We start from the raw sequence: 25,974 nt of genomic DNA on the forward strand, positions 1-25,974 counted from the left end.
TCCTATCCCCTCTTCTCACTGAAACAGAGGCAATGGCTAACCTTGCATGCTTAGGTCCCCAGTGTAGTAGGATTGAGTTTTCCAATGGCTTTTGTTACTCAGTTATGATCATCTTCCACTTTTTTTTTCTTCTACTCACAAACCTCCCCTCCCCTCTCTTCCAAACCTTTCCCTCTTCTCCTGAGTCACTGAAACAGAGGTTCCCAAAGCCAGTCTGTTGCTGTGACCCGAGCAAGCCAGTTCTGGCATCTCAAACAACCTGGCTTAGCTATTGTTCCGTGGCCTAAATACCTGATGCAAAACCTTTCCTAAGAAAATACAAGCACTTAACCCTTCCCCATCCAAGATTTGCTTTCAGTGTTTTATAACGATGTTTTGGGTAAGAAATGTTTTTGCTTTCATAAATGCCCACGAGGCTTCCGTAGAACAGCCCCCATGAAAACGTTTATCCAGAAATTCTAATAAAAGTCAATATGCACAGTCAATTCCGTTTCCCACTTCCTCCTGGACTTGTACAGTCCCAATCTTCAGCACAGCGTCCTTGGGGTCCTCAAGTCGTCGCCGAGCTTTGGACTGGAAATCGATCCCGCATGGTCACCCTAGAGGGCGCACTGTCTACATTTTCTGCAAGTAACTAGGCGACGCTGTCTCCCAGGCTCCATAAAAGGGGAGGAGGCGGATCAGTTTCCTTCTCTCATTGAGAAAGAGGATTGGAAGGCCGGGGGTATAAAGCCGCGCAGAGAGCGTGAAACAAAGCAGTCGGATCGGAATTGGACTTGGGAAACGCCGTTTGGAGTCAGGCATAAAACTTGTTGGAGGAGAGTAACGAGCCTGCTCCTCTAGCTCTCCTCGTCCGCGTGGCGCCTCAGGGGTTCCCACCACCCTTGCGGTTTATTTTTATATCTGCTTTTTGTAGAGAAAGAAACATATACATATACATATATATATATATATATTTTTTTTTTTTTCTCTGAAGTGAAAATTCCTGTTTCAAGAGAAAATAAGACAAGATCAATGAAGGAGAGAAGAGCCAGCCAGAAATTATCCAGTAAATCTATCATGGATCCTAATCAGAACGTGAAATGCAAGATAGTAGTGGTGGGAGACAGTCAGTGTGGGAAAACCGCGCTACTCCACGTCTTCGCCAAAGACTGCTTCCCTGAAGTGAGTGTGGCCGGCTGGGGCTGCGGGCGGGCTGCGGGGAAGGGATCCCCATCTCGAGGTGGGTTTCCCTGGCTTTCACCCTTCACCCGTTTCTCTCTCTCTCTTTTTTTTTCAGCCGTCTTTCTCACCGCTTATTACTTTCGCCCCGGTTAGTTGCCGGGAAAGGAAAAGTGGGGTGGAAGCGTGGAGGGGTTTGGGGTGCGCTTACACATTCTCCTGTTAGCTTCTGAAACTTGTTCGGTCATGTGTGCAGAATCTGGGGTTGGGAGATTCGGATCCTCCACTCTTGGAGAATCCGGGTGGGGCGAGAGGGAAGTTAGGGCTTTCGGAAAGGATCTGCGTGTTTAGTGTGAGATGTGGTGCGTGTGCATTTGGGTGGGGGGGGGGGGTCTTCGTTTTTTAATGGGAGAGTAAAGAGACTATTTTCAAAGGGTGTACTGCAGCTGTCTTGCATTTTAAGATAACCTCTTTGCCCTCTTTACTTCTGTCCATTTTATCCAGAATTACGTCCCTACAGTGTTTGAGAATTACACGGCCAGTTTTGAAATCGACACACAAAGAATAGAGTTGAGCCTATGGGACACTTCGGGTAAGAGAATCATCTGACCGCGTGGCGCTCGGGCGGGTTTCCAGGCGTTCAGAGGGGTGCGCAAAGGGTCTCGGGGCCCCGCGTTTCTGGCACGCTCTCGGCACCTGCCAGCGCCCGTTCTGCGTTCCTCCGTTAACTTTGTTTCTTACGAGGGATTCCCTGATGGATGAAAATTTTGCCCCTTCTGAATGGGGGTGGGGGGAAGATATTGGGTCGGGCAATAGCTGTGGGAAGAAAAGGAAGCTCCGTGCCCAAAGGGTCACCCCGGGATGTAAAATGCTTGTAGCCGGGTGTCCGGGGAGCTGTGCCCGAGTCCTCTCGGGGTGGCCAGAGTAGCCAAATGTTAGGGGGGATGTGTGCGCCTTGTCGGTATCAACTGGCTCTAGGATGCGAGCGCCCCTCCAGGATCTAACCTGCTGCTTGGCTGGTAGGCTGGGAGCACCGAAAGGGTGGTGGGAGGTGGGAGAAAACCTCCGAAGCCACGCACTTACGTGCGGATTCCGCGCTTGCGGAGAGAGTAGGGGGCGCGCAAGCATCCGCGGCGCTTGTGACGCCTACTGCCAGGAATGCGCCGGCGGCGCGGGCAGCACCCGGCGGGGGTCCCGGGGCCTCCTCTCCTAGCTGCCCGCCGCCCGCGCCGCCTCAGTGCCGACCTGCAGATCTGAGCTCCCCTGCCCCCGTGATCACTTGGTGTCCTCCGGCCCACACCGTTCCCTCCTAACCCATTGCATCACCCCTCTCCAGTGTGCGAGGCCGCGGGCTGCCCTATTCGCCTTTGACCTTCCCATCCAGTTGAATTATTGGCACGGTGAATTATTTTCTAGTGTCTGGGGTTCAAGGCCGGGTTTTCGCCTTCCCACGCACTCACGCACCAACCTGGCACGCAGCTGTAGGGAGGGCTGGTTACACCGCGAAGGGGAAGGCTTACCCGCGCAGATATTAGGGGTTCGGTCTGGGTCAGGCGCGGTGGGGGCGGTAACATCACCTAGACTCTCCGGCTGGAACCCGGGGACCCGCCGACCCTGCTGCGGTGCCTGGCGGCGTAGGAGTGCCTTTTCCAGGAAGGGTGTAGCCTCTGGAGGAGGAGGAGGAGGAGACAGCGGGAAGGCCCGGGGAAGGCCCTTGAGCTTAGGTCTAGGAGTTTAGCAGGGAGCTGGGCTGCTGCGGGTGAACCGAGCCAAATCCTGGGTGAAACTGGCGAGGAGGAGCGCGCAAGTGCCAGCACGCAGGCTTTACTGTCGGGCGGGGAAGGCCCGCGAGGTGGACCTGCGCTCAGCTGGGAGGGGCCTCGCGTAGATGCTTGTGGGCTGTGCGAGCTTCCCACCACCCCCGGCTGTAACCTCTGGAGCCCCGGAGGGACTGAGGCGATTAGAGAACACAAGGAAGAGGCCAGACTGACAGGGTCGCCAGAGGCAGTCCCTGCACAAAGGCAAGTGAGAAGTCTCGCGCGAGCGCCTCTCACGGTTGTTGCCAGGTGCTCCGAGGGCTGCAGTAAGATGCGCTGATTTTGTTTCTCCTTGGAGAGTCGGGCTCTTCCTGGAGCCTCGCCAAGGGTAGCAGAACCAAGACCTCACCGGATTTTATGCTGAGGATTGCATACACTCTCAAAACTATAGGGAAGGTGGTGATAGACGGAATGCTTGTTTCAGTCATTTCCATCGTCAGATTTGTACACAGCCTAGTTCTTAATGGGCTCCAATTACCAGATATATCATGGTATTTGTTATGCATTGTGGGCAGGACAGCTGGTATGGTACCAATAATTAACACCAACACTCAACGCCCTCTCCCAGTCTGTTTGGACCTAATGCAGGATAAGAGTGATTTAGACATGGGGGTCTGTGAGTCTGATTCGGTCTTTGATACAAGAGTTATGTTTAGATTTTAAGCTACTGCTTACACGGATATCTAGGTTCGGATTCTCTCCCTCGCTGAGTCTCGTTTCATCATCTGAAAAAAGGATACAGAAGCAAATAATGTGCAGGATCATTCCTAGCTGTAGGCTTCTTGGCTTTGGGTCACCAGACAGGCAAATCTTTTTGTTTCACAGATGTTGGTTGGCTTCAGCTCTTAGTCCCCGTGGATCTGGCATCCCACGCCCTAGTTTTCACCACCCATGAAGCCAGCCAGATTCTGAACAGAGCCACTGCTTCCTGGTGGATTTAGGAAGGAGACCCATTTGGGCAGGGAGGGGGCATGGGTAACCTTAAAGGAATGTTGGGTTATTTACCCCTTCCTTGTCTCAAGCTTCAAGTCACAGGACCACCAAAGGAGATTTTAAATTGGGCGCCCAAAGGGCTAAATTGACTTTTTTTTTTTTAAGAGAAAAAAGACACATGCTTTTCAAAGGCTAGGAAGTAAACAATGTAGGCAGTTTATAGTTGGAGGCTATGCTTCACATGTGCAGATAAATACCACTTCAGATAGTTTCAAATATTTAATCCAAACTCTACCGCTTGTTGTCTCTGCACACATAGCCTCATACCTTGCACACAATAGTCACCCAATAAAATCTGTTGAATGAACAAATGAATAATCATATGCATCGTTTCCAAGGAGATGAGATTCCCTGACATTTATCATCACTGAATTACCTGTGCACAAAGAATGGCAACTTTATAAACATTGCCTTTCATCAGATTAAAGATAATTACCTGAAATGAAGTCTCTTGTGAAATAATCACTGTATTTTTATTTAATGAAACAAAACATATGTGTATTTAACTAAAATGTGAAGGTCTGAAAAACCTGTGATTAAGAAAATATCACACTGCAAATTTATCCAGTAATGAAATTGTAGGGCAAGTTTAGATTAAGATTTATATATAGTGGAAAAAAGGCATAAGGGAATTATTTAGAATCCCATTATGTTGTTTGTGAGGTGAAGTGTGAGTTAATTAAACACAGTCATGAAGCACTATTTGGATTCTAAGACTAGACTACGTCCACCAAAAATGGTTTATCATTCATGAGTGAAATAAATGTAACAAGAGCCATTTCATCAGCAACTAATCATTAACAGTTTTTCGTTTCATCTTAAGCTTTTCATGGCACATTTCTGAACAGGGTGATTTTTTTTTTGACAAATATTTGACATTTTCTTTGCCCACTAAGACATTTGTTTAGTTCAGGTTGTGAAAATAACTGTATATGTCTGATGCCTCTTGCTACATTTATTTTTTCCAACTGCTATCAATTTAACTCTGGAGAAAAGTTTTCCCCTTCTAGAACTTTATGAAAGTTAGAAGAAAAAGGAGGCATGTAACTTCTCTTACATAGGGAGAGTGATGACATGGACTGTGTTCTTTCAATGGCATTCACATCCTGCTTAGCCTCCAACCAGATATTAAGAGACTCTCTCCCCTTTCTTTCTGCACCTACTGTGTGCAGGCCCTCTCTGAGGCCTTAGAGATTATAGTTTTAATTCAAATATTGTCCTACCTGCTGATCATACACCCAGGAGAAGGAGTTTCTCCCCACTTAGTTTGGCCCATATGCAACCTGTGATGAGCCGATTTTGTCAGATTCTTGAACCCAAATGCCCTTTTCATCTGGTTGCTGTGGATTTCCCTTGTCAGGCATCCCTAATGTTGATAGATCCCCTGATCCTCCTCAGGTAGAAAATGCTTCTAGCTGCCCCCAGCGCACACACCAATTAAAGCAACCACAAGTGGCAATTTGCCAGTTGGTATCTTATGGCTGCTTAAAGTTATTTCAGTCCCTCTAAAAGGAAACATAATTTGAAAAGATACATGCACTCCAGTGTTCATGGCGGCACTGTTTACAGTAGCCAGGACATGGAATCAACCTGAATGTCCATTGACAGAGCAGTGGATAAAGGAGATGTAGTACAATATACAATGGAATTTTACTAAACAATGAAAAAGAACAAAATGCCATTTGCAGCAACACGGATAGACCTAAGAGACTGTCATACTGAATGAATGAAGTAAGTCAGACAGAGAAAGACAAATATCATATGACATTACTTATATGTGGAATCTAAAAAAATGATACAAATGAATTTATTTATAAAATGGAAATAGAGTCACAGACGTAGAAAAACTTACAGTTACTGGGGGGTATGGAGGGTGGGCAGGATAAATGGGGAGATTGGGATTGACCTATAATGCTACTATAAATAAAATAGATAATCAACAGGGACCTGTCTACAGCACAAGGAACTCTACTCAATACTCTGTAATGGCCTATATGGGAAAGGAATCTAAAAAAGAGTGGATATTCCTATGAAGTGAAGTGTTAGCACTCAGTTGTGTCTGACTCTTTGCAACCCCATGGACTGTAGCCAACCAGGCTCCTCTGTTCATGGAATTCTCCAGGCAAGAATGCTGGAGTGGGTTGTCATTCCCTTCTCCAGGGGATTTTCCTGACCCAGGGATTGAACCTCAGTCTCCTGCATTGCAGACAAGATTCTTTACCATCTGAGCCACCAGACAAGCCCTGGATATATGTGTAACTGATTCACTTTGCTGTACACTTGAAACTAACACATTATCAATCACTATACTCCACACACTATTATCACTATTAACACTATTATCAGTCATGCTATACTCCAAAAAAAAAAAAAATGTAAAAAGAAAAACCCAGGAAGCAAAGCCGTCTTATAAATAAAACAGCATTGTGAATCCTCCTCTTAAAGCGGGGATTTTAAAGGTAGTTTTCAGACATAGGTCTATGATTTCTTTATTTTAATGAGAAATATTCACTTTTTATTGATGATTAGCATTTTGATTAAAAGTTGCAGAAATGCTCCTATTGGTTTTTAAATTCACTCAGTGAGTTTCTGTAAAACAGTGGGTAATGGTTTCAACATTTTGATGTGATGAGACCAAAGTAGTCTTGTGCTTCAGATTCTTGGCCACATTCGCCAAGCATAGAAGCAATTTGTAGCATGAAGCCAGTGCCTACTAATAATAGAAATCCACCATTTAAGGATCACCATATCTTTTCCTAAGTGATTTGATTGCAGTGTAATTTCAGGACATGTGATGTAGGGAGTAATAATCATTCATTTTAGCTTTTAACCAAGGCAAGGTAATGCACATTTTATCTAAGGCATATTATTAGTTTTTAAAATACTCAATTTAGCTGCTAATATTCCCCCATGATAACTCCTATACACTTTTTTTGAATCCTGTCCTGATACAAGGTTCTTGTAGGCCACGAGTGCTAACGTTAACACTTCCTGTACTAGTTTTTAGCAGTATTAACAGGAAAGGTAATATTCTTTAACTTTTATACTTAAAGGAAAAGGTAAGAGAGCAAACTCTTGATTACTTGTGACCTGACTTTGAGGACATTCCTCGACATTCATAAATCTATATTGTTATGTTCGTAGATTATGCATCAAGTTTGAAGAATGGTCTCAGTGATAAGCACTTTTGAAATATTTAACTGGGATGGGAATATCAGCAGTGTAATCAGTATATAATTAATTCAGAAAAGCAGCGTCCAAAGGGTCACTGGTCCCTTTTTTGTCATTTAATAGGCAAATTAACACATCAGTACTTATAGAAATAATTGAAACCGGTAAACATTTTTTAGAGCTTTTTATGTGCCTGAACTCTGCTAAATGCTGTGGGAGCTGGAAGAGGGTGGTGCAACACCTGGCTAGCACAGTGCCTGCCCTCAGAGCACTCAGTCTAGTACTTGTTCTTAAGAGGGTGAGCCGGGAGGTTCTAAAGCTGGACTCACTTAACAAGAAGATCCAAAGAAGAGCCAAAGACTGCAGCGCCAGCCCAAGGCCTCTGACTTGTGACTCATTGTAGCCCACCACAGTTTCTTCTTTATCTCTAACATTGTAGCCCACCACAGTTTCTTCTTTATCTCTAACAAGTTGACTCAGTTCTTAAATCTGTAATATCCCTGCCTCTTGAAAACGTGCTTATTATGTTAAATGGCTAGCAAGGAAACCAAGATTCTGAAAGTTGAAGAATTTTAACTTCAGTTAACCTTCTTAGAGAAAGGAAGAAAGGAAGAGTTTACACAGAAGCCAAAGAAGCGTGGGTGCTTGTGTTGTGAGTCAAAGAGCAAAACTGCACAAAACTAGTTAGATCGTAAGATAGTAATGAGCTCCAGGAGCTTAGAATTTCAAAGTCAGGTTTGATTCTTAACTTGAATTTTTTCCTGAAACTCTGTAAGAGATGTGGGTTAAGACAAAACAGCTCTGAGTTAGGATGGTGATATCTGATAAAAAATACCTAAAACTATATTTGGAGAACTGTCTACTATGCAGTGGTTTCTGTTTATATCTTTCAAAGTTTATATCTGTCTAAAACTGTTTTCTTGCTAAGTTGCACATTTTTGGTGAGGCATCCAGATTGGTCATTCTGATGCCACCTGTAATGACCAGATGTTTCCCCATTAATCCAGTTCTTTTGCATGTAGCTATAACACCAAGGACCAATAGTTCCTCCAGTTAGCTCATGGTGCCTGGTGGGCTGTGCCAAATGAATTGCTTGTGTCGCCACCCTTTTCTGATGCCCTTTAAATGTCAGCCATTATATGCTGGCAGCCTTACTCAGAGACCCTCTTGACAATACAGGAATTTCAGTGGCACAAAGGTAAGCTGCCTCAGAAGTCCAACCAGGAGTTGTACACGTTGGCTTTGAAAGATAAGCCTGATGACATAGTGTGTGGCATAGCAGCTTCACTCATGGGTTGTTACTGAATAATAAATAATATTTTTAGATGTATGCCTATCTGCTCTTCTTTCTAAAGCTCTGTGACTTGCTATAGTTTCACTTTAAGTGAAATATTTCATTTCTTATATTTTTAAAGTATCTCAGTAAGATTGGGATTTTAACCCTAAACCTTTATTTAAAGCTCAAAAAAAAAGTCTTATTTCTACCTCTTTGACTTTCCATATAACTACGTATCTACATTGTTCCCCGAAACTGAAAATACTGATTCTGTTTTTATAGCAATATAAAAATAGAATTTTTATATAAATAAAATATATATATATAAATAAATAAAAATTTATTCTAATTTTATAGCAATAGAGAAATGCCCCCCAAATTTTCATAAAATCTGTTTATAATTTCTGTTGATCTTAACCTATAGAAGAAACAAAATATCCTTCCTGGGAATACTTGTTGCATGTTTGAGGGCAAGATGCTTGTAGTACAAACTGCTTGGAATAAAAGAGTTCAACAGTCTTACAACGGAGCCAGACCAAAGGTTCTGCTTGGACTTGATTCACATTCCTGAGATGATTGCTGATTGGAGCTTTTACTCTTAAGTGGAGATGGCATCAGGAAATAGAATCTTATAAAACTGGGCAGTTTGTCCGCATGGTAACTGCTGTTGGGTACAAATATTCTCTTAATCACAAAAAAATACCAAGATCGAATGTGTTTCCTCTGCCCAAAATATGCAGTATTCCTGATTTTATTGTTCTAGGTAGGAATTTCTTATGGCGGAAAGTGTTTTTCAATTTTAGGTTCGAGTATTAATAAAGAAAGTTGCATTAATGAAATATTCAACTAGATGAGTTTTCAGTTCTCAAGCTCCTATAAAAGCTTCCCAGTCTTTGAACTGGTTTTGCAAAAGGTTCCACAAAGCCTCCCTTTTGGGCATTAATCTTCAAACATATACATTTAATTATGTACATATATGGTGTGTTCTATCTTTGTGAAGAGATGACTTAAGCAGACAGGTATGTATCTGCAAAAGTAGTTTCTGGGTGAGGCACTTTGTGACTATTCTTGGGCTGGAAAGACTGCTCTCGCCCAGAATTAATGATCTTGAAGACAAGGATGGGTAGACCTGAAGATTCAGAAGCCTTTTAGAACTTTGCTGATGTTTGCCAAACTGCCGAAACTCAGAGAACCTCACAGAGCTCTATTGCAGTCTTCGCCCTGCAAAGCTTGGTCCTTGTGAGGTTTGGGGACACATTTTGTGTATGTAGTGTCCTTGTTTCTTTACAGTGTGGAATTTTCTGAAAGTTTCCCTTTGATGATCTGACACTTAAATAGAAAGGACCTTGGAGTAGTGCTAGGTACTTAAAGTTACACAAAGTATAAGAGAAATGCTGCATCAGAACTAACATGTGCATGAAGCCTACTTCACTGGTGAGAAAGTTTTATTCAATAAGCAAAGCTCAGTACCTAGACTAACTGAAATGGTAAAGAAGAAAATGAAAGTGTTAGTCACTCAGTCAGTCCTTTCTGACTCTGTGACCCCATGGGCTGTAACCCACCAGGTTACTCTGTCCATGAAACCCTCCCAGCAAGAATACTGGAGTGAGTTGCCATTCCCTCCTCCAGGGGATCTTCCCGACCCAGGGATTGAACCCTGGTCTCCTGCACTGCAGGCAGATTCTTTACCATCTAAGCCACCAGGGAAGCCCTTGAAGTTCGGCACTTTTCTACATAATACAAAATCATTCAGTGTTCTTTCTTGCCCTGTGTTTAGTTCTATAGTTACCTTGGAAGTTTTTCACGTGCTTTTTTATTTAAAATAAAGAATCTGTAGAACTTAATCTTTTCCTGTTTGGCTTAACAGAATGCTTTAAGACATTTCTGATGGGATGGAGGAGGAGGGGCTGCTACTGTTCCTGTCTCATTGGCTTACTTTCTGCTTCTTTCTCTGGGGTCACTTCTGCCTCCCTGTATTGCTTCTCACTTCACAAGGGCATTCCTGGAATTCCTCTTCATTTTTTTTTTTTGGCTGGTGAGTTATCCCACTCATGCCTGTGATGGCACCGTGCACTCTTCAGCTTGGCTTTTCCTCCCTGCTTTGTGCAGTAGTTTGGCTGTATAGGCAAGAATTCCAGGTGCTTAGACACAGAGCAAGAACATGCAAGTTGAACTGGATATTTTCTTTTCCCCTGAAGGTTCTGCTTAGCTGCTGAATTGTTAGATTCTTCCTGGCAGGACAGTTTTTTGTTTTTTTTTTTTTTTTAAATCTGTATCAGTTTTCCTTTTTACTCTGAAAAAAAGCAGACCATGGATTTTTCCATTCAAAAAAAGTTTTAACCTTGCCTTATCAAGCCTTATAATAAATAAGTGATCTTGTTGTTTTTAATGACAAATTATTCTTGTGGTTAGGCAGATTATGCTTATAACTAATAAATGTGGAGCTCAGTTTTACTACTACCTTTGGACACTCTTGGTTGATCTGAAAGCACTGTTCATTAGCAAAAGTAATAGGACAGATCAAAGTGTCATTCCTAATTAGATCTTGTTAAAGCTCTTAACAATGACTTCAGAACCTCAACAAGCAAGGTGGTTTATTTCTCATGAACCTTAACCTATATATTTTTTACATGTGTGTTTTCATTCAAAATATGAAACCCAATAAAAATAAAAGCAGAATCAAACTTCCATAAGAATGTGGTTTAAGTTGCAGACTTCATTTATTTTAAAGTCAGGCCAATGTCTACATTTTTTAGATATTTGGGCACAATCACTAAGCACAGGGGGCTTCTTCCCAGGTGGCTCAGTGGTAAAGAATTCGCCTGCCAAAGCAGGAGACATGGGTTCCATCCCCAAGTTGAGAAGATCCCCTGGAGGAGGAAATGGCAACCCACTCCAGTATTCTTGCCTGGGAAATCCCATGGACAGAGGAGCCTGGCAGGCTACAGTTCATGGGGTCCCATGAGTCGGACACAACTGAGCGACTAAACAACACCACCACTAAGCCCTGGAGGCTGCTTCCTTGATTCTAGGAAGCCCGTGTCTCCAGCAGTGAAGGAGGCCTAAAGACAAAGCCACATCCCCTTTGTGGCCTTAAAACGGGAGCAGGAGGGAAACCCAGTACACGGAAAGGAGGGCAGGGTGGTCTCTGCAGACATGTGCTGGCTTAGAAGTTAAAACCATTCCTCTGGATTTTCTCTGCAGTTTGAATTTTAATTACTCTGTTTTAGTACCTTTGTAATTCTCCAACTGTCGTTCCTTAATTTGTGTTTGGAAAAGATGATTTTCACTGTTTTGTAACACAGTCTTAGATCAGAGATTAGGAGTGTTTACTTGCTTTCGTCTTAGTCAAAGTTTCTGTCCTCCAAAGTTCAGGTGAACTGGAGACTCAGGTGAGCTGGAGACGGGAAAGTAACCAGAAAGTTTTCTTCCCAGGGGGAGTGATTTCCAAGAAAGGAGATTTCTGAAGGCTGATTAGGCTTCTGACAGTCTGAATTGTTGCAACTGGGACTTTCTGGATTTGAGGTCAAGTCATCTCCTGCTTGGAGAAGGCAATGGCATCCCACTCCAGTACTCTTGCCTGGAAAATCCCATGGATGGAGGAGCCTGGTAGGCTGCAGTCCAAGAGGTCACTGAGGGTCGGACACGACTGAGCAACTTCACTTTCACTTTTCACTTTCATGAGAGGAGAAGGAAATGGCAACCCACTCCAGTGTTCTTGCCTGGAGAATCCCAGGGACGGGGGAGCCTGGTGGCCTGCTGTCTATGGGGTCGCACAGAGTCGGACACGACTGAAGCGACTTAGCAGTAGCAGCATCTCCTGCTAACTTTGGTAGAGCAGAGGAAATCCTCGTGTATGTGGCTGGTATTTGAATTCCCACTCTAAGATCTGGAATTTTCTGATTCTGTGTTTGGAAAAAGAGATTCCCTGATGTTTATGGCATAAACTGTGCCCAGGTTAGACTTTGGACTCGGAAACAGAAGCTGCGATTGAGAAAGTCTGAACTTCACAGAACAAATATGGAAATCCCAATGTGTCTGTGTAGAGTGATAAGCCATCTCGTTTCTGAGTCCTCTCAAAAATGTTGAAGTTGATGGAGTCTTTGTGAATTTTTCTCTTAACCTCAGATATTTTTTTTCTTGAGTGACTGAAAAGGCAGCAGCTGCAGCGTGTCATTTTCAGAAACAGCCTTATTGTAATAAGTCTTACTGTCTAAAATGGCGTGATTGCTTATTTTTTTGGCTGTAAAGCCTTTAAACTTTGGCAAAATACCTTTCTTTTGTCAGTCTCTGCTTCATCAGGGTCCTGATTCCAGATGTGGGCAAGGAACTGCTGCAACTCAGGACTGATTCTGGCTTTGGTTGGTCTGTATTTATTCACACTTTCCTTCCTTATGCCTAGAACATTTCCCTTCTTCCTGGCTTGGTAGACACACGTGGCTTGAAATTGTCACTGCTGGTGAAAGGCCACAGCATTCCTGGGGTTAACCGGTGGGTCCTGGGCACACACCATACCTGTGAAAAGAGAATGGTGCACCCTAACCATACATTGTAACTTCGACATCTCAAGAGCAGCCTCCTGAAGATTTTTGTTTTGATAGAAATTTAAAAGATTATTTGAAACGCCTCTTTAGTCTTTCTCTTTCCCTGTCTTTGACTTTTGAAGTTTTGATTTATCAGGGGACAACAGGTCATGTTTTTCTGCTGGAAATGGAAGGTGATGTCAAAATGAAATTGGGTTTCAAAAAGACTGGTAGCTTAGAGGTTTTTTCCTCTATGCTGGAGTCAATTTTATATATATATATATAGTGATATATATATAAAATAATTTTCCTGTTGTGCTTGTGCAATGTCAGTATACTGAAAATGATTTTTCAAAACAAAATAAATAGCATGACAAACTGTTATTTAATTTTAAAATTGGCCTCATGCAATCGCGCATCGTTGGGGGTTCTTAAAAGAACAGAAGAAATGTCCTATATAATTAGAAGAGGGTTCTGTGGTTAAATTAATTGGCTGGTAACTTGAAGCTTTAGGATTTAAATTAGGCTAGATTTAACTCAGTCTCATATCCTAGGTGTTACTCCAAGAGATGGAACTGTGTAAAAAAGCAACAGAATTCAGTATGGCAGTTATTACATTCTTTCTCTGTAACAGGAAGAGTCTATATAGGGTTTGGGGATAAGTTTTAAGTAAGCATGCTCAAAGGTCATGGCTCATTGTAACCTGGAGACAGGGTGGTGCGAGATGAGGTTCATGATGGTTCTCTATGCATAGCTGAACCTACCCTTTTCTTCTCTCCCTCAGCCTCCATTGTATTTACAGAATGATCTTGAATTTGGGGCTCCTTCCCAAGAAGTAGCTCCAGTTATGGTGCTTCCTACTTGCACTCAGCTTGCAATAGCCCAGCCATGTGCGTGTGTGCTCAGTCCCTAAGTCGTATCCGACTCTTTGTGACCCCATGGACTGTAGTCCACCAGGCTCCTCTATGCATGGGATTTTTCCAGGCAAGAATACAAGCGTAGATTGTCTTTTCCTACTCCGGGGGATCTGCCAACCTCCTGCACTGGCAGGCAGATCCTTTACCACTGAGCCACCTGGGAAGCCCTTAGCCCAGCCATATCCATAGTTAAGACTTTTTGATCTCTTGCTAAGTGCGGGCACTGCCCAGGTTCACTTAATCCAAGGTAGGTACTGTCGTCGTCTTCATTTCATGAGTGAAGAATTGAAGAAGCAGTGACCTGAAGCTACCTGCCCCTCCCCTGCAGGGGTAGAGGTGGATTTGCACTTCAGGACATTGGGTCCCAGATGCTCTGCCCTTGACCCAGCTGCCTTTCGGGCTCTACTCTTTGAACTAAAGATCCTGGCTCCTCCCCTTGAATTTAAGTCAAACAGTGAGGCTTCCTTGCCTTGTTACAGAAAGAAATATAGTACTGTTATAGATGGTAAAGAATCCACCTGCAGTGCAGGAGACCTGGGTTCAACCCCTGGGTCAGGAATATCTCCTGGAGGAGGAAACGGCAGCCCACTCCAGTATTCTTGCCTGGGGAAATCGCATGGGCAGAGGAGCCTGGCGGGCTACAGTCCATGGGGTGGCAAGGAGTCGGACACGAGTGAGTGACAGCACGCGTGACTGTTACACAAAAACTCGAATGAAGTTTTTGGCCAGCCCAACACTACTGGACTTTTGTTTGCTTTCTTTTCCGAGAATTAGAGGTGATGGGAGCCATGTGACCCTCCAAAGATTTAGCTTAAAAGGGCAAAGTTCATGCATGACTGGCAAAGGGGATTTTCATCTGACAACTTGTATATTTTGTTTCTTCTCAGGTTCTCCTTACTATGACAATGTCCGGCCCCTCTCTTACCCAGACTCGGACGCTGTGCTGATTTGCTTTGACATCAGTAGGCCAGAGACTCTAGACAGCGTCCTAAAAAAGGTAAGTTCTAGGGAGTGATGACACAGATCAGTACTGGCTACATGTAAATTAGAAGCGTTTGGTTGACTGGGAGCTCAAACACTCCAGTTAATACCTTGTTGTATGTTCTGCAATTAAAACACTGAAAAGGACACTCTCACATTATAAAAGGGTTTCCACTCATATGTGACCTAAGTTTTGATGATGAACCTGCTTAACATTTGATCTCATTTTAAGAAACAAAATACCTTTTTAAGAACCTCTGTGTTATACTTTGGGTGGCAGTGGTACGGCTCACAATAACAATACTCTGTTACTGTTCAGTGTGTCTTCCTTCTTTTCTTCCTTCTTTCATTAATGTGTAGACTGTGCTTACTTTTCAGGTTTATATATACAACCTCGATTCAGGGCTTGAAATGAATGCAGTCATAGCTGTTTAGTTTAAAAAAACCCTGTATTTCAGTAATGATGTTATTTATTAGAAACAGAAATACAATGCATAGGGGAGAAATAGGGCTATGTTTCCAGGCAATAGACCAGGTGACTTGTGATCGGGGTGTTGTCGTACACTAGTAAACACAGTGGTTGTATTCAGGTTGTAAGTGATATCGCATGGCTAGTGTCCGGAGACAAAGGTAAGGGAGGTTTGTCCATGGCGAGGGGACCCTAGGAAGCTCTTGTCCATAGCTAGGGGACCCTAGGAAGCTCTTGTCCATGGCGAGGGGGCCCTAGGAAGCTCTGTGTGGAACCCGGGGAAGGTCAGGAAGAAGGGACCGTGTTGCAGGTGGTCTCTGGTCCTGGCCAGGCCAGGAGAGGGAGGAGAAACCTAGGACTGAGCCCCAGGATAGCTAGAGAATGCACATGCCTGTCCAAGGGCCAGTGCGGGGCAGCCTCTAGTTGACTCTTCAGTCCTGGCCTGAATGCCATGACATTTCAGCATCAAGCCTTTCTAAAGCCCCCTTCTCCTCCATGCACTCGGGCTTCATCAGAGGATGTGCTTGAAAGCATGGCTGTGTCCTTGTATTTTGTCTGTTTTTATTAGTTTGTTTTTCCCTCTTATGTTTGACTACTGGCCTTGTGTGTCATGATGAAATTAGGATCTAAGGTGAATCAACCCCTCCTCCCAGCCCCGTCTCTTTACTAAACATGACAAACATGGTTCAAGGAAATACTAATTTCGTAAAAGATTAAAGCCTCTTTTTAGCTTTCTAACTCGTTTCAGTGTTGAGTAATGTTTGTGTCTTAACACAAGCGATGGGAATGTCAGATTCCAGCAGGAATACAGCTTTCCTGCCTTCGAAGCTTGTGAACAATTGCTAGACGTGAGGCAGTCATCACACAGCAAAGAACGACAGAGCAGCTTGTCTCGTGCTTGTCTGTGGATCAAAGAGACTGCTTATTTACTGGAGTTCTTATGTGATGTAGTATCGGGCTATGCATAATTTATGGTGAAAAACCCTGCTTCTGTTTTATTTTGCTTTTGTCTGCTAAGACCAAATGAGGAGTGACTTGGCCTTAGAGATATTAATGAATGTATTTTACGTTTGTGTGAGGTTTAAGGCTCTGATAACCCCTGCTATGGGTTGTCTAGATTAGTTGAATCCTTTAAGTCCTTGAATATCAAAGAGGTTAGAGTGACTTAGAGCTAGAGAGATCTTATTCTTTTTTTTTTTTTTTCCAATTCACCTTTTAGTTCTTACTTCAGGGCTGTCTAACACATGGTAGATGCCTCTAAATAATACTGGGGGGAAAGGGAGGAAGGAGAGGAAAAGGGAGAAAGGAGGGAGGAAGTAAAGTGAAATGAAAGTCACTCAGTCGTGTCCAACTCTTTGTGACCCCATGGATTGTAGCCCACCAGGCTCCTCCTCAATCCATGGGATTGTCCAGGCAAGAATAGAGGGGGTTGCCATTCCCTGGATTTTGGTGCAAAGTAGGTATTACTCCCTTCACTACCCTGGTGTATTTTGGACTAGAGTTTATTGCCCACACTTCTGGATCCAGAAGTGTCCTCTAGAGATCTTTTAAATTACTCATGCAAGATGTCCCTTTTATGTAGTATTATAGACATGACTTCATCACCCTCCTCTCTTGTGAATTCCTTTCTGGAAGACACAGCTACATTGTAATCATCTCTGTAACCACCACAGAATTTAGAGCACTGAACGCATATTTGTGAACGTGGGCAGGGAGAGTCAGGCAGAGATTCCTGACCTCAGCACCTCTGATCACTCCTCTTCAATGCCAGAGCTCTCCTATGAACTGTCTGAACTCCTGACTCCCATCCCGATGGTCATCTCCAGCTTGAGGAAATGAAACCACAAAAAGTCATCCATTTGTTCTTCTAAGAGGACAACTGGAATTCCCTGCCAGCCATTTCTGGAAGTTCTTAGAGTTCTTGTTGGGCCATGAAACAACTGGCTGGGGTAGACTAAATTAATGACTTACATAGCATAAAACTAACTCGAGGGCATGTGAGCTATAGGACCAGATGCCTCTCTGATAACCCAGGAGATGGGCGTTTGCAAATGTCATGGTCTTTGTTGATTCAACCACTCCAATGGAAGCTCCTTGAAGGCAGGAGATCCTGCTGTATTAACTCTAATCTCCAGTCTCTGAAATCTCAGTAGAGATTTCAATGCAGGGTGACTGCTCTGTTTTTCTAGGTGGGGTCAGTGAATGCGTATCTCTGCTTGTGTTGACTCTTCCCATGCTGGGAAGTACCAGCTAAACATATCCAAGGACATAGTGACTTGTTAGAATATATAATTTTTCTTAAGTCATGTTTATCTTTCAGAGATGCCTCAATAATTAAGAAATTGCCTTAGCTACTTTCTGATAACACCCAACACGTCTCTTACAGTAGTAATGAGTCACAGAGAAAGAGAACAGATAATAACGTGCTTAGTTACTTAGTCCATGAGACTTTCCAACAAGAATACTAGAGTGGGTGGCCATGTCCTCCTACAGGGGATGTTCCCGACCCAAGGATTGAGCCCACATCTCCTGTATTTCAGGCAGATTCTTTACCTGCCGAGCCACTGGGGAAGCTCCATAGATAGTAGTATGGTTCCCTAATGTAGCACTAGTGATGAAGAGCCCGCCTGCCAATAAAGGAGACCTAAGAGACTTGGGTTCAATCCCTGGGTCGGAAAAAATCCCCTGGAAAAGAGCATGGCAACCCACTCTAGTATTCTTGCCTGGAGAATCTCCTGGTTCCTCTGTCACCAGGACAGAGGAACCTAGTGGGCTATAGACCAAAGGGACTCAAAGAGTCAGACACGACTAAAGCGACTTAGCACACACACAATGGGTCCATACTTAAAAGCTGCTGCTGCTGCTGCTGCTAAGTCACTTCAGTCATGTTCGACTCTGTGTGACCCCATGGACTGCAGCCTACCAGCCTTCTCCATCCATGGGATTTTCCGGCCAACAGTACTGGAGTGGGGTGCCATTGCCTTCTCCCATACTTAAAAGCAATAATGTTTAATATCTACTCGGCAGATAAATGCAAGTTTGCGCCTTCATCTGAAGTGACACTCTCTTTTAAACCTCCCTTCTATCCTATTTCCAGTGCCTGCCAGTAGAGAAATTGTTTTCCATTGTATGGATGCCAGCACTCCGTTAATTCTGCATCTTCTTTTCCCCCATAGTGGAAAGGTGAAATCCAGGAGTTCTGTCCCAACACCAAAATGCTCTTGGTTGGCTGCAAATCTGATCTTCGGACCGATGTCAGTACATTAGTAGAGCTCTCGAATCACAGGCAGACCCCGGTGTCCTATGACCAGGTATGTATATAGTCAGTGCGCACATGTGGATTATAAAGAGTGACAGAAATGAAACATCACTTGTAATAGATAAACTAAAAAGTAGCTACTTTTCTACAGGGTCAACCAAGGGTACCACCAAGTGCAAGCCCCTCTCCTGAGATGGAGAATGAGCTCCCTGTGTCCAGACTGTGCCCATCTGTAAACAGAGGTGGAAGGGGCTGGTGTGTCTGTGCCTCTGGCTTCACAGCAAACATCCAGGCCCCTTCCTGGCAGTCCATTGCTCAGATTAATGTAAAAACTGCCCAGTGAGCATCAGAGTGATCCGGGACAAGGTTGGGCCAAAATTATGGTGATATTTTGATTGTGAGTTTCTCAAAAAGCTTTCCAACATTGAGCAATTGACTGTGTAAGGATTCATATGTGTACATGTATACATAAGGCAAATTTGAGAGAAAACCCTTTAAAATGTTCTGTCATTCAGCAGAAGAATCATGTGATACTTGATTACTTGAGGACAGAAACAGTGGCTCATATTCAACCCTTTGTATTTCTCTGCAACTCTCACTGGCTTTAAAGTTAAATAGATTTAAGAGAGAATGTGGTCAAAATCAATAATACTCTTAAAGAGAGTTAATCTTATTTTACATTCAGCAACATAATACAATACTACAAAAGGCCATTGTCAGTAAAATAGAGCACCCCCCAAAAAAACGTCTTTTAGAGTTTCATCATTCCTGCAGGCATTTCTCCCAAGTATTTACGAAGAAGGAGGATTAGTTTTAGAAGTTCATTCTCTTAAAACTTCCAACCAAATTCTAAAGACAGTTCCTGTTGAAATAGCTAGAATTCTATTTATTCATTGTTTGTCCAATCATACTGTGGTCTTCTTTGTCCTTCATTCCAGTTAACACAATTCTGGCTATTTAAATAAGTTATTTTGATGTAGACATGCTCTTCTTGGGTCCCCTTGTTGTCTGGTCCACATTTAAAAATTACATATTTTATGTCTCCTAAATTATAGATGTGTAACAGTATTATTCCTTTCCTCAATTTGTTTTGGCCCTTAATCATATAAGTTTCAAAACTGATTCTAAATTCTCTTATGGCTGCTTTTTGTACAGCCTATTAGCCTTGAGTGCCATTTGCTCAGTTGCTCAGTCATGTCTGACTCTTTGTGACCCTATGGCTCAGAAATTTTCCTGGCAAGAATACTGGAGTGGGTTGCTGTTTCCTACTCCATGAGTGCCATTTATACTCAAGAAAAGTTGAGTTCCCCATGAGGTGGTGAAATAGGATGGAAGAGCCAGATGACTCTACCAGAGCTGTGTGAAAAATGCAGCATTTACATCCATGATCTTTAGCTTTTTCACTCTTTGCCAGCAGTAAGATTCTCTGGGTAATTCTATACTCTGCTGTAACTTGGAAGACCTAAGTGTCTAGTTACCCTAGGTTACAGTTGGTAATGAAGATAAACCACCTCCTAAAACTTCTACTTCCTGACAACACCCCATACTGACTACCTGATGATTGGGCTGTTTATTGATAACCCAGTGTCATTAGACCAACCTTTAGCACCTCTGGGAAGTCAAGCAGTGCCTACTGAGTGATGACAATTGAACATCTTAAGACTGGTCCTTGACTGCAAATATTTATGCAATAATAAAGAAGGCAGTTAAAATGTTAAAAATTCAATTACATATTAGAAACATTTTGTGATGCATTATAATTTTGAGGTATTGGAATATACTTTCTAACTTTCCCCAGAGACTTATTGCTGATCACAATCCCTTTTGTTTCACAGGGAGCAAATATGGCCAAACAGATTGGAGCAGCTACTTACATTGAATGCTCAGCTTTACAGTCAGAAAATAGCGTCAGAGACATTTTTCACGTGGCCACCTTGGCATGTGTAAACAAGACAAATAAAAACGTTAAGCGGAACAAATCGCAGAGGGCGACAAAGCGGATTTCACATATGCCCAGCAGACCAGAACTCTCGGCAGTGGCTACGGACTTACGAAAGGACAAAGCCAAGAGTTGTACTGTGATGTGAATCTTCGGTTATTTTTTATGAGGACAAGGAAATTAAGTGTAAAAACCACCACCAACAAAACAGAAAGGTGAAGTCTGAACAAAGTGCACAGCCAAAGTCACGTGTTCTGGAGGCTTAGGAGGCATTTGGAAGGATTGTTCATCTTTTTGGAATCCTGTCCTTAGATTTGGCATGTAGAACAAGTGGTGGGAAGTGAGTTCATTGAAGAGTTTTGAAATGTGACTTGAAATATATGCCAAAAAAGAGAGATTCAGATGGGCTAGAGGTTGAAGAAGAGGAATGCGAGTACCTCCAAGAAGAAAAATCACACTCTGAATGGTGCTTGCGTGTTTGTTTTCTTTGTTAGAATCTATTCACGGATCTCTACTTTGATTTAATTTTTAAGTGTTTTAATCTCCTTTACAAAAAAGTATATATTAATATACCATCCTCATTGGGGAACTGGCACTGTGACCTTAGCGTTTAGTTTTCTAGAGGATGTGATCTAATTTTCTCCTAGCTCATCATTAAAATGGAAATTGTATCAGGACCCATGGGATATCCAGAGGAAAAGTTGGTGAGGCTTTGAAATCTTGCTGTCCTGAAGATAGTTGAGCAAGATGGTTCTCAAGGAAGGCTTTTGCAGTGTTGCAAAGTGCGCAGACCAGCACTACAAAGATTGAATAGGTCAACTAGAAGAAAAGTGTCCATTTTTATTCAGTCTGAGGGTTCTGTTCATCCTTGTGATTGTCATTAAAAAGTGGTAAATTGCTCAATGTGATATTTTTGTGTGCTGTTTAGAAAAGAGGGTGTGTGATTTTTTTTTTTTTTTTTTTTTTTGCCATCGTTGATAAAAATGCAAAGTCAAATAAAAGGTGTCTTGGTATGATGTCATAGAATGATCCAAGGGGGAAAAAAATGTAGGTACTATTGATATTTTCACCTGATGAGATAACGAATGAAGGATAGTAGCAGAAAGCACAGTTTGTGAGTTAAGTTGTCTGGATAAGAAACCAAAAGTACTAAGCAAAAGGCCTATTTTGGGATGAAGTTCCAAAAGTTGGCAACATTTGAAAATCGGTTGGCTTATTTCAATATCTTTCAATGAACATGATAAGAGTGGCCCTCTGTTCTATGCTTTTGAGAATCCTTAGAGGAAAATTATATAATGTCAGTCCTACACTATTCTAGAGAGTGATTGCTAAACCTCAATCAGATTCTGCCAAGGCCGTGTTCCATACTTGATCACTATTGTTACATAAAATAATCAGCCTTTAAAATAGTTTACAGATATTTTTTAACCAGTTGCTTTTAGAGCTTCTTTCAGAGAAGAAACCAGATCCGACCTTTTTATTGTTGGCGCTTGTTGAAAACGAGCTTTCTTTCCAATGATAAAGCTTCATTTTTGAAGTGTTGAAGCTGTGCTCCCATTCAGTTGTGGCAGGAGAGGAGATTAAGGTAATTACAACTCTCAGTCTGTGTCTTACAAGCACTTTGTTTTGTCTCTGCAAGAAAATACCATTCCAGTCATTTTCCCCAAGAAATACAGACGTTTTACCAACATGATATGCTCTGATTAATGCAGCATTATGCTTTGGGCAGTATTACGAAATAGCTGGCAAGTGCTTTCTGTATTTAAATATTGTAAAAAGAAAATAAGTTATAACTGTTATAAAGCAGAACTTTCATTGCAGTTTTTTAAATGTTGAAGTCACTTTGTATGTTTGTTTGGTCAATGTTTCTGCAGTATTTATTAAAACATACTTTTTTTTGTTTCTTCAAATAAAAAAGTAACCATGTCTTTGTCAAAATGTGAGCTGCCTTTCATTACCTACTTCCTGATTTAGCTGTTTATTTTTCTTTAATAGAGTTGATTACAGAATCTGGCCTCACATTTCCTGGATGGGTAGGCCTTGGAATTATTTGCTTCTTGGCAGAAGTTGGAATTTCTTGGGGGAAGATACATCTGTGTATATAAAAGTTTTTCATGATGATTTCAAGATCTCAAGAAGGAAATGAAGTGTAATTAAAATAAGTAATTTGATCATAAACAGAAAGAGCCACCATAGTGCCTAGGATTAATTCATAGAAAATGTGGGGATTTCCTTCAACCCTTCAGTAATAACAATATGATACAGTCTTAGGTCCCAGGTTAATTCTGATAATAGGGCTAGTTTGTTTCTGTGGCCTCTGTAGCCCCAAGCCTCAATTCCTAATCCAGCATGCACCTTGCAAGGTGTGTTCTTGTTCACAGAGGCCTGTTGTGCAGATGACCCCAGACTCAGCTATTGCAACAATTAAAGAAAACAGCAAAAAAAAAAAAAAGGCCTTATTTTTTGTAGCAGCATCTCTATGTAACACAGAACAGCACAATTCAGGCTTCTTCGGTGACCTGAAAGTTGTAACCTCAGCATGAAAAAGCTTAGGATCAAGAGAAACATGGTGGCCCATGAACCCAGTCTTTTAACTGAGACTCTTACATGCAAGTTTTACAAAAATGTCCAGAGATACTCCATGTGGGTACCTCACAGCTATTTAGGAAAATTCAGCTATTTCTACACAGTTAAGTCACTTCATATAAAAACTACATCCTTGTGGCTTTTAAAAAAATTGGAATATAATTTATTTATAATGTATTAGGTTTCTGCTGTACAATGAATCAGCTGTGTATATACATATATCTCCTGCTTCTTGGGCCTCCCTCCCCTCATCCGTCCCCCCGCCCCCACCCCTGCCAGGTCAGCATAGAGCACCGAGCTGAGCTCCCTGTGTTAGACGGCATTTTCCACTAGCTAGCTATTTTATACATGATAGTGTATATATGTCAATCCTAATCTCCCAATTTGTGCCACTCTCCCCTTCCTCCCCTGTGTCCACATGTCCCTTCTCTACATCTGTCTCTGTTCCTGCCCTGCAAACAGGTTCATCTGTACCATTTTTCTAGATTCTACATATATATGCATTAATATTAAAATATTTGTTTTTCTCTTCCTGACTTCACTCTGTATGACAGACTCTAGGTCCATCCACATCTCTATGAAAGGCTTTAGAAATCTGAGATGTAGTGACTTGCTTGAGACTAATTCTCAGAAACCAAGGATCTAACAAGCACAACTGAACAAATGAAAGAGCATTGACAGTATGGGATAGTCTCATAAAATTTTTTAAAAAGCCCAGAATTACCAAAAATATCTGTAACTCATTCTTGTCGGCATGTAGTAAAGGGAATAAAAAGACTTTCCTAATCCTTGGTGTTGAGTAACTTCTTAGGCATAACATCTAAATTGGGCTTGCAAGAAACTCGTTTCTCAACAAAGACCGACACAGGAGAAAAAACCCAACAGTTGAGTTTCTGCTGACCTTGGCAGTATTTTATGGGCTGTACAGTAATGTTTCCCTCTGGTGAATTGTTCTTTTCCAGTGGCTTTAATTTGTTCAACAGAAAAGAAAAAAGTTGGTCTTCAGCCCTAGGCATGTATGCTTTCCTTTCCTCCTCTGAATTTTTGCTTCAGCAAACATTTATTCTAAGCATTCTGTGAACATTCCTTTCTATTGATTAATGATCATGATTAATGCCTCTTTAAATGCTAAAAGGTGATTTTCAAACTCTGAGTAAGACTTTGTGTCTCACTTCTATTAATCTTTCCCAGCAATAGGAATAGTTGCTTAGAAGATTCTCACCTTGTAAGGAATGTGCCTTAAATGCAAATTTAGAAATAACCCAGGGAATTATTTTTTATTGGAATAAAAAAAGAATAAACTCATCCTTAAGACTCCTGAAACTCTTAACGTTCCATGTCCTTTTTGATGGGCTATTTTGACATTACAATTCTGTTCTAAATCTAGCTTTTATTTTTGTCCTTCCATCAAGCACATATTTACTGACTGCCTACTATGTGCCTGCCACTTTACTAGGCTTGACACATAATTATTCCCAAAACAAAATCTCTGTCCCAGGGAATTTATAATTGATTTGAGAGAGACAGTCATGAACAAACCACAATGCACTATGTCCAGGTATGACCTCTGTGGACATTAACTGAGTCTTAGATACTGGCTGATGGAAAACATTCCTATATGTAGACAGGTACCAATGCGATACGCTGAAGAATTGATGCCTTCCAATTGCAGTGCTGCAGAAGACTCTTGAGAGTCCCTTGGAGACTCCCAAGGAGATCAAACCAGTCAATCATAAAGGAAATCAACCCTGAATATTCTTTGGAAGGACTGATGCTGAAGCTCCAACACTTTAGCCACCTGATGCGAAGAACCAACTCTTTGGAAAAGACCCTGATGCTGGAAAAGACTGAAGGCAAAAGGAGAAGAGGCAGCAGAGGGTGAGATGGTTAGGTAGCATCACTGACTCAATGGACATGAGGTTAAGCAAACTCCGGGAGATAGTGAAGGAGAGGGAAGCCTGGCGTGCTTCAGTCTGTGGGGCTGCAAAGAGTCAGACACAACTTAGTGACTGAACAAAAACCACCACCGATGCAATAGTGACATGTTACACCATACTTAGAATGCTATGGTATGATGGTGCAAAAGAAGTTTGCAAGTGCATCCTAATGGGTGATATCCATAAATGGTGACTGTGGAAGAGCAGTGTGAGTGTAAATGATGGTTGCCCGTCATCACTAACCTATTTGTATAAGGACTTTAGATTTTTGTGCTAGGTTAGAAGCCCAATAGGAGACTACATTACTACATAATCCATGGTTAGTTAAATCCAAGAATATGGAACCATGGATACGGAGGAAACATGGATGTCCAGAGTTATGTTGGCTCTGAGTTGCATTTGAATTTTCAACTAATAAGGATGGGAGCTCCAAGGTCTACATTGTTCAAAGGTCAACTGTATTATAATATTAATACAATATATAATACTATGATTATTATTTTAAAATACCCCAGTTTTCCAGTCTTCCACATGAATGTTGTAGATGTGGAAGATGTGGCAAATTGCTGGTGAGAGGAGGCTTCTTCATTCCTTAGGTTCCCGGAGGGGCAGCTTATTAAAAATTTTAGGTTCCCTTCAGCTCTGGGCACAAAATTATTCCCTCTTTCATTACTGCTTGTTCTTGTTCTTAGCTATGTAATATCCCTTTCTGCTTTTGCTGCACATAATACCCATGAATATGACTTCCTACAGAACTATAGCATAATAAAAAATAAGTAGATGTAAGCAAAGATAAGGTAAAGTGGTGGACTGAATAATGGCTCCCCAACCAAGTCTCCCTCCTAAGCTCCAGTAACTGTGAGTGTTACCTTATTTGGACTTCGGGTGCTTACTTACCAGAAGGACTTCGGGCTTCCCAGGTGGCTCAGGAGTAAAGAATCCACC

At 42.2% G+C, this 25,974-nt stretch overlaps 1 protein-coding gene and 1 long non-coding RNA gene across 2 annotated transcripts in view; one reads left to right on the top strand and one right to left on the bottom strand.

Moving 5' to 3' along the window:
- LOC112582194 overlaps nt 1-2,955 on the bottom strand; it is a 44,882-nt gene extending 41,927 nt beyond the window's left edge. Inside the window, exon 1 of the long non-coding RNA XR_003106752.2 lies at nt 2,682-2,955. This is a non-coding gene — a long non-coding RNA (uncharacterized LOC112582194). The remainder of the gene's footprint in view (nt 1-2,681) is intronic.
- Nucleotides 711-22,444, top strand: RND3 (Rho family GTPase 3). The gene is made up of 5 exons (XM_006065704.4): nt 711-1,164; nt 1,666-1,753; nt 14,746-14,855; nt 18,485-18,619; nt 20,403-22,444. Exons 1-5 carry the CDS (start codon nt 1,015-1,017, stop codon nt 20,652-20,654), a joined length of 735 nt encoding a protein of 244 aa, XP_006065766.1. The 5' UTR covers nt 711-1,014; the 3' UTR covers nt 20,655-22,444.
- Nucleotides 22,445-25,974: the final 3,530 nt, after the last annotated feature.

This window comes from Bubalus bubalis, chromosome 2 (assembly GCF_019923935.1).
Source record: "Bubalus bubalis isolate 160015118507 breed Murrah chromosome 2, NDDB_SH_1, whole genome shotgun sequence".
Lineage (NCBI taxonomy): Eukaryota > Metazoa > Chordata > Mammalia > Artiodactyla > Bovidae > Bubalus > Bubalus bubalis.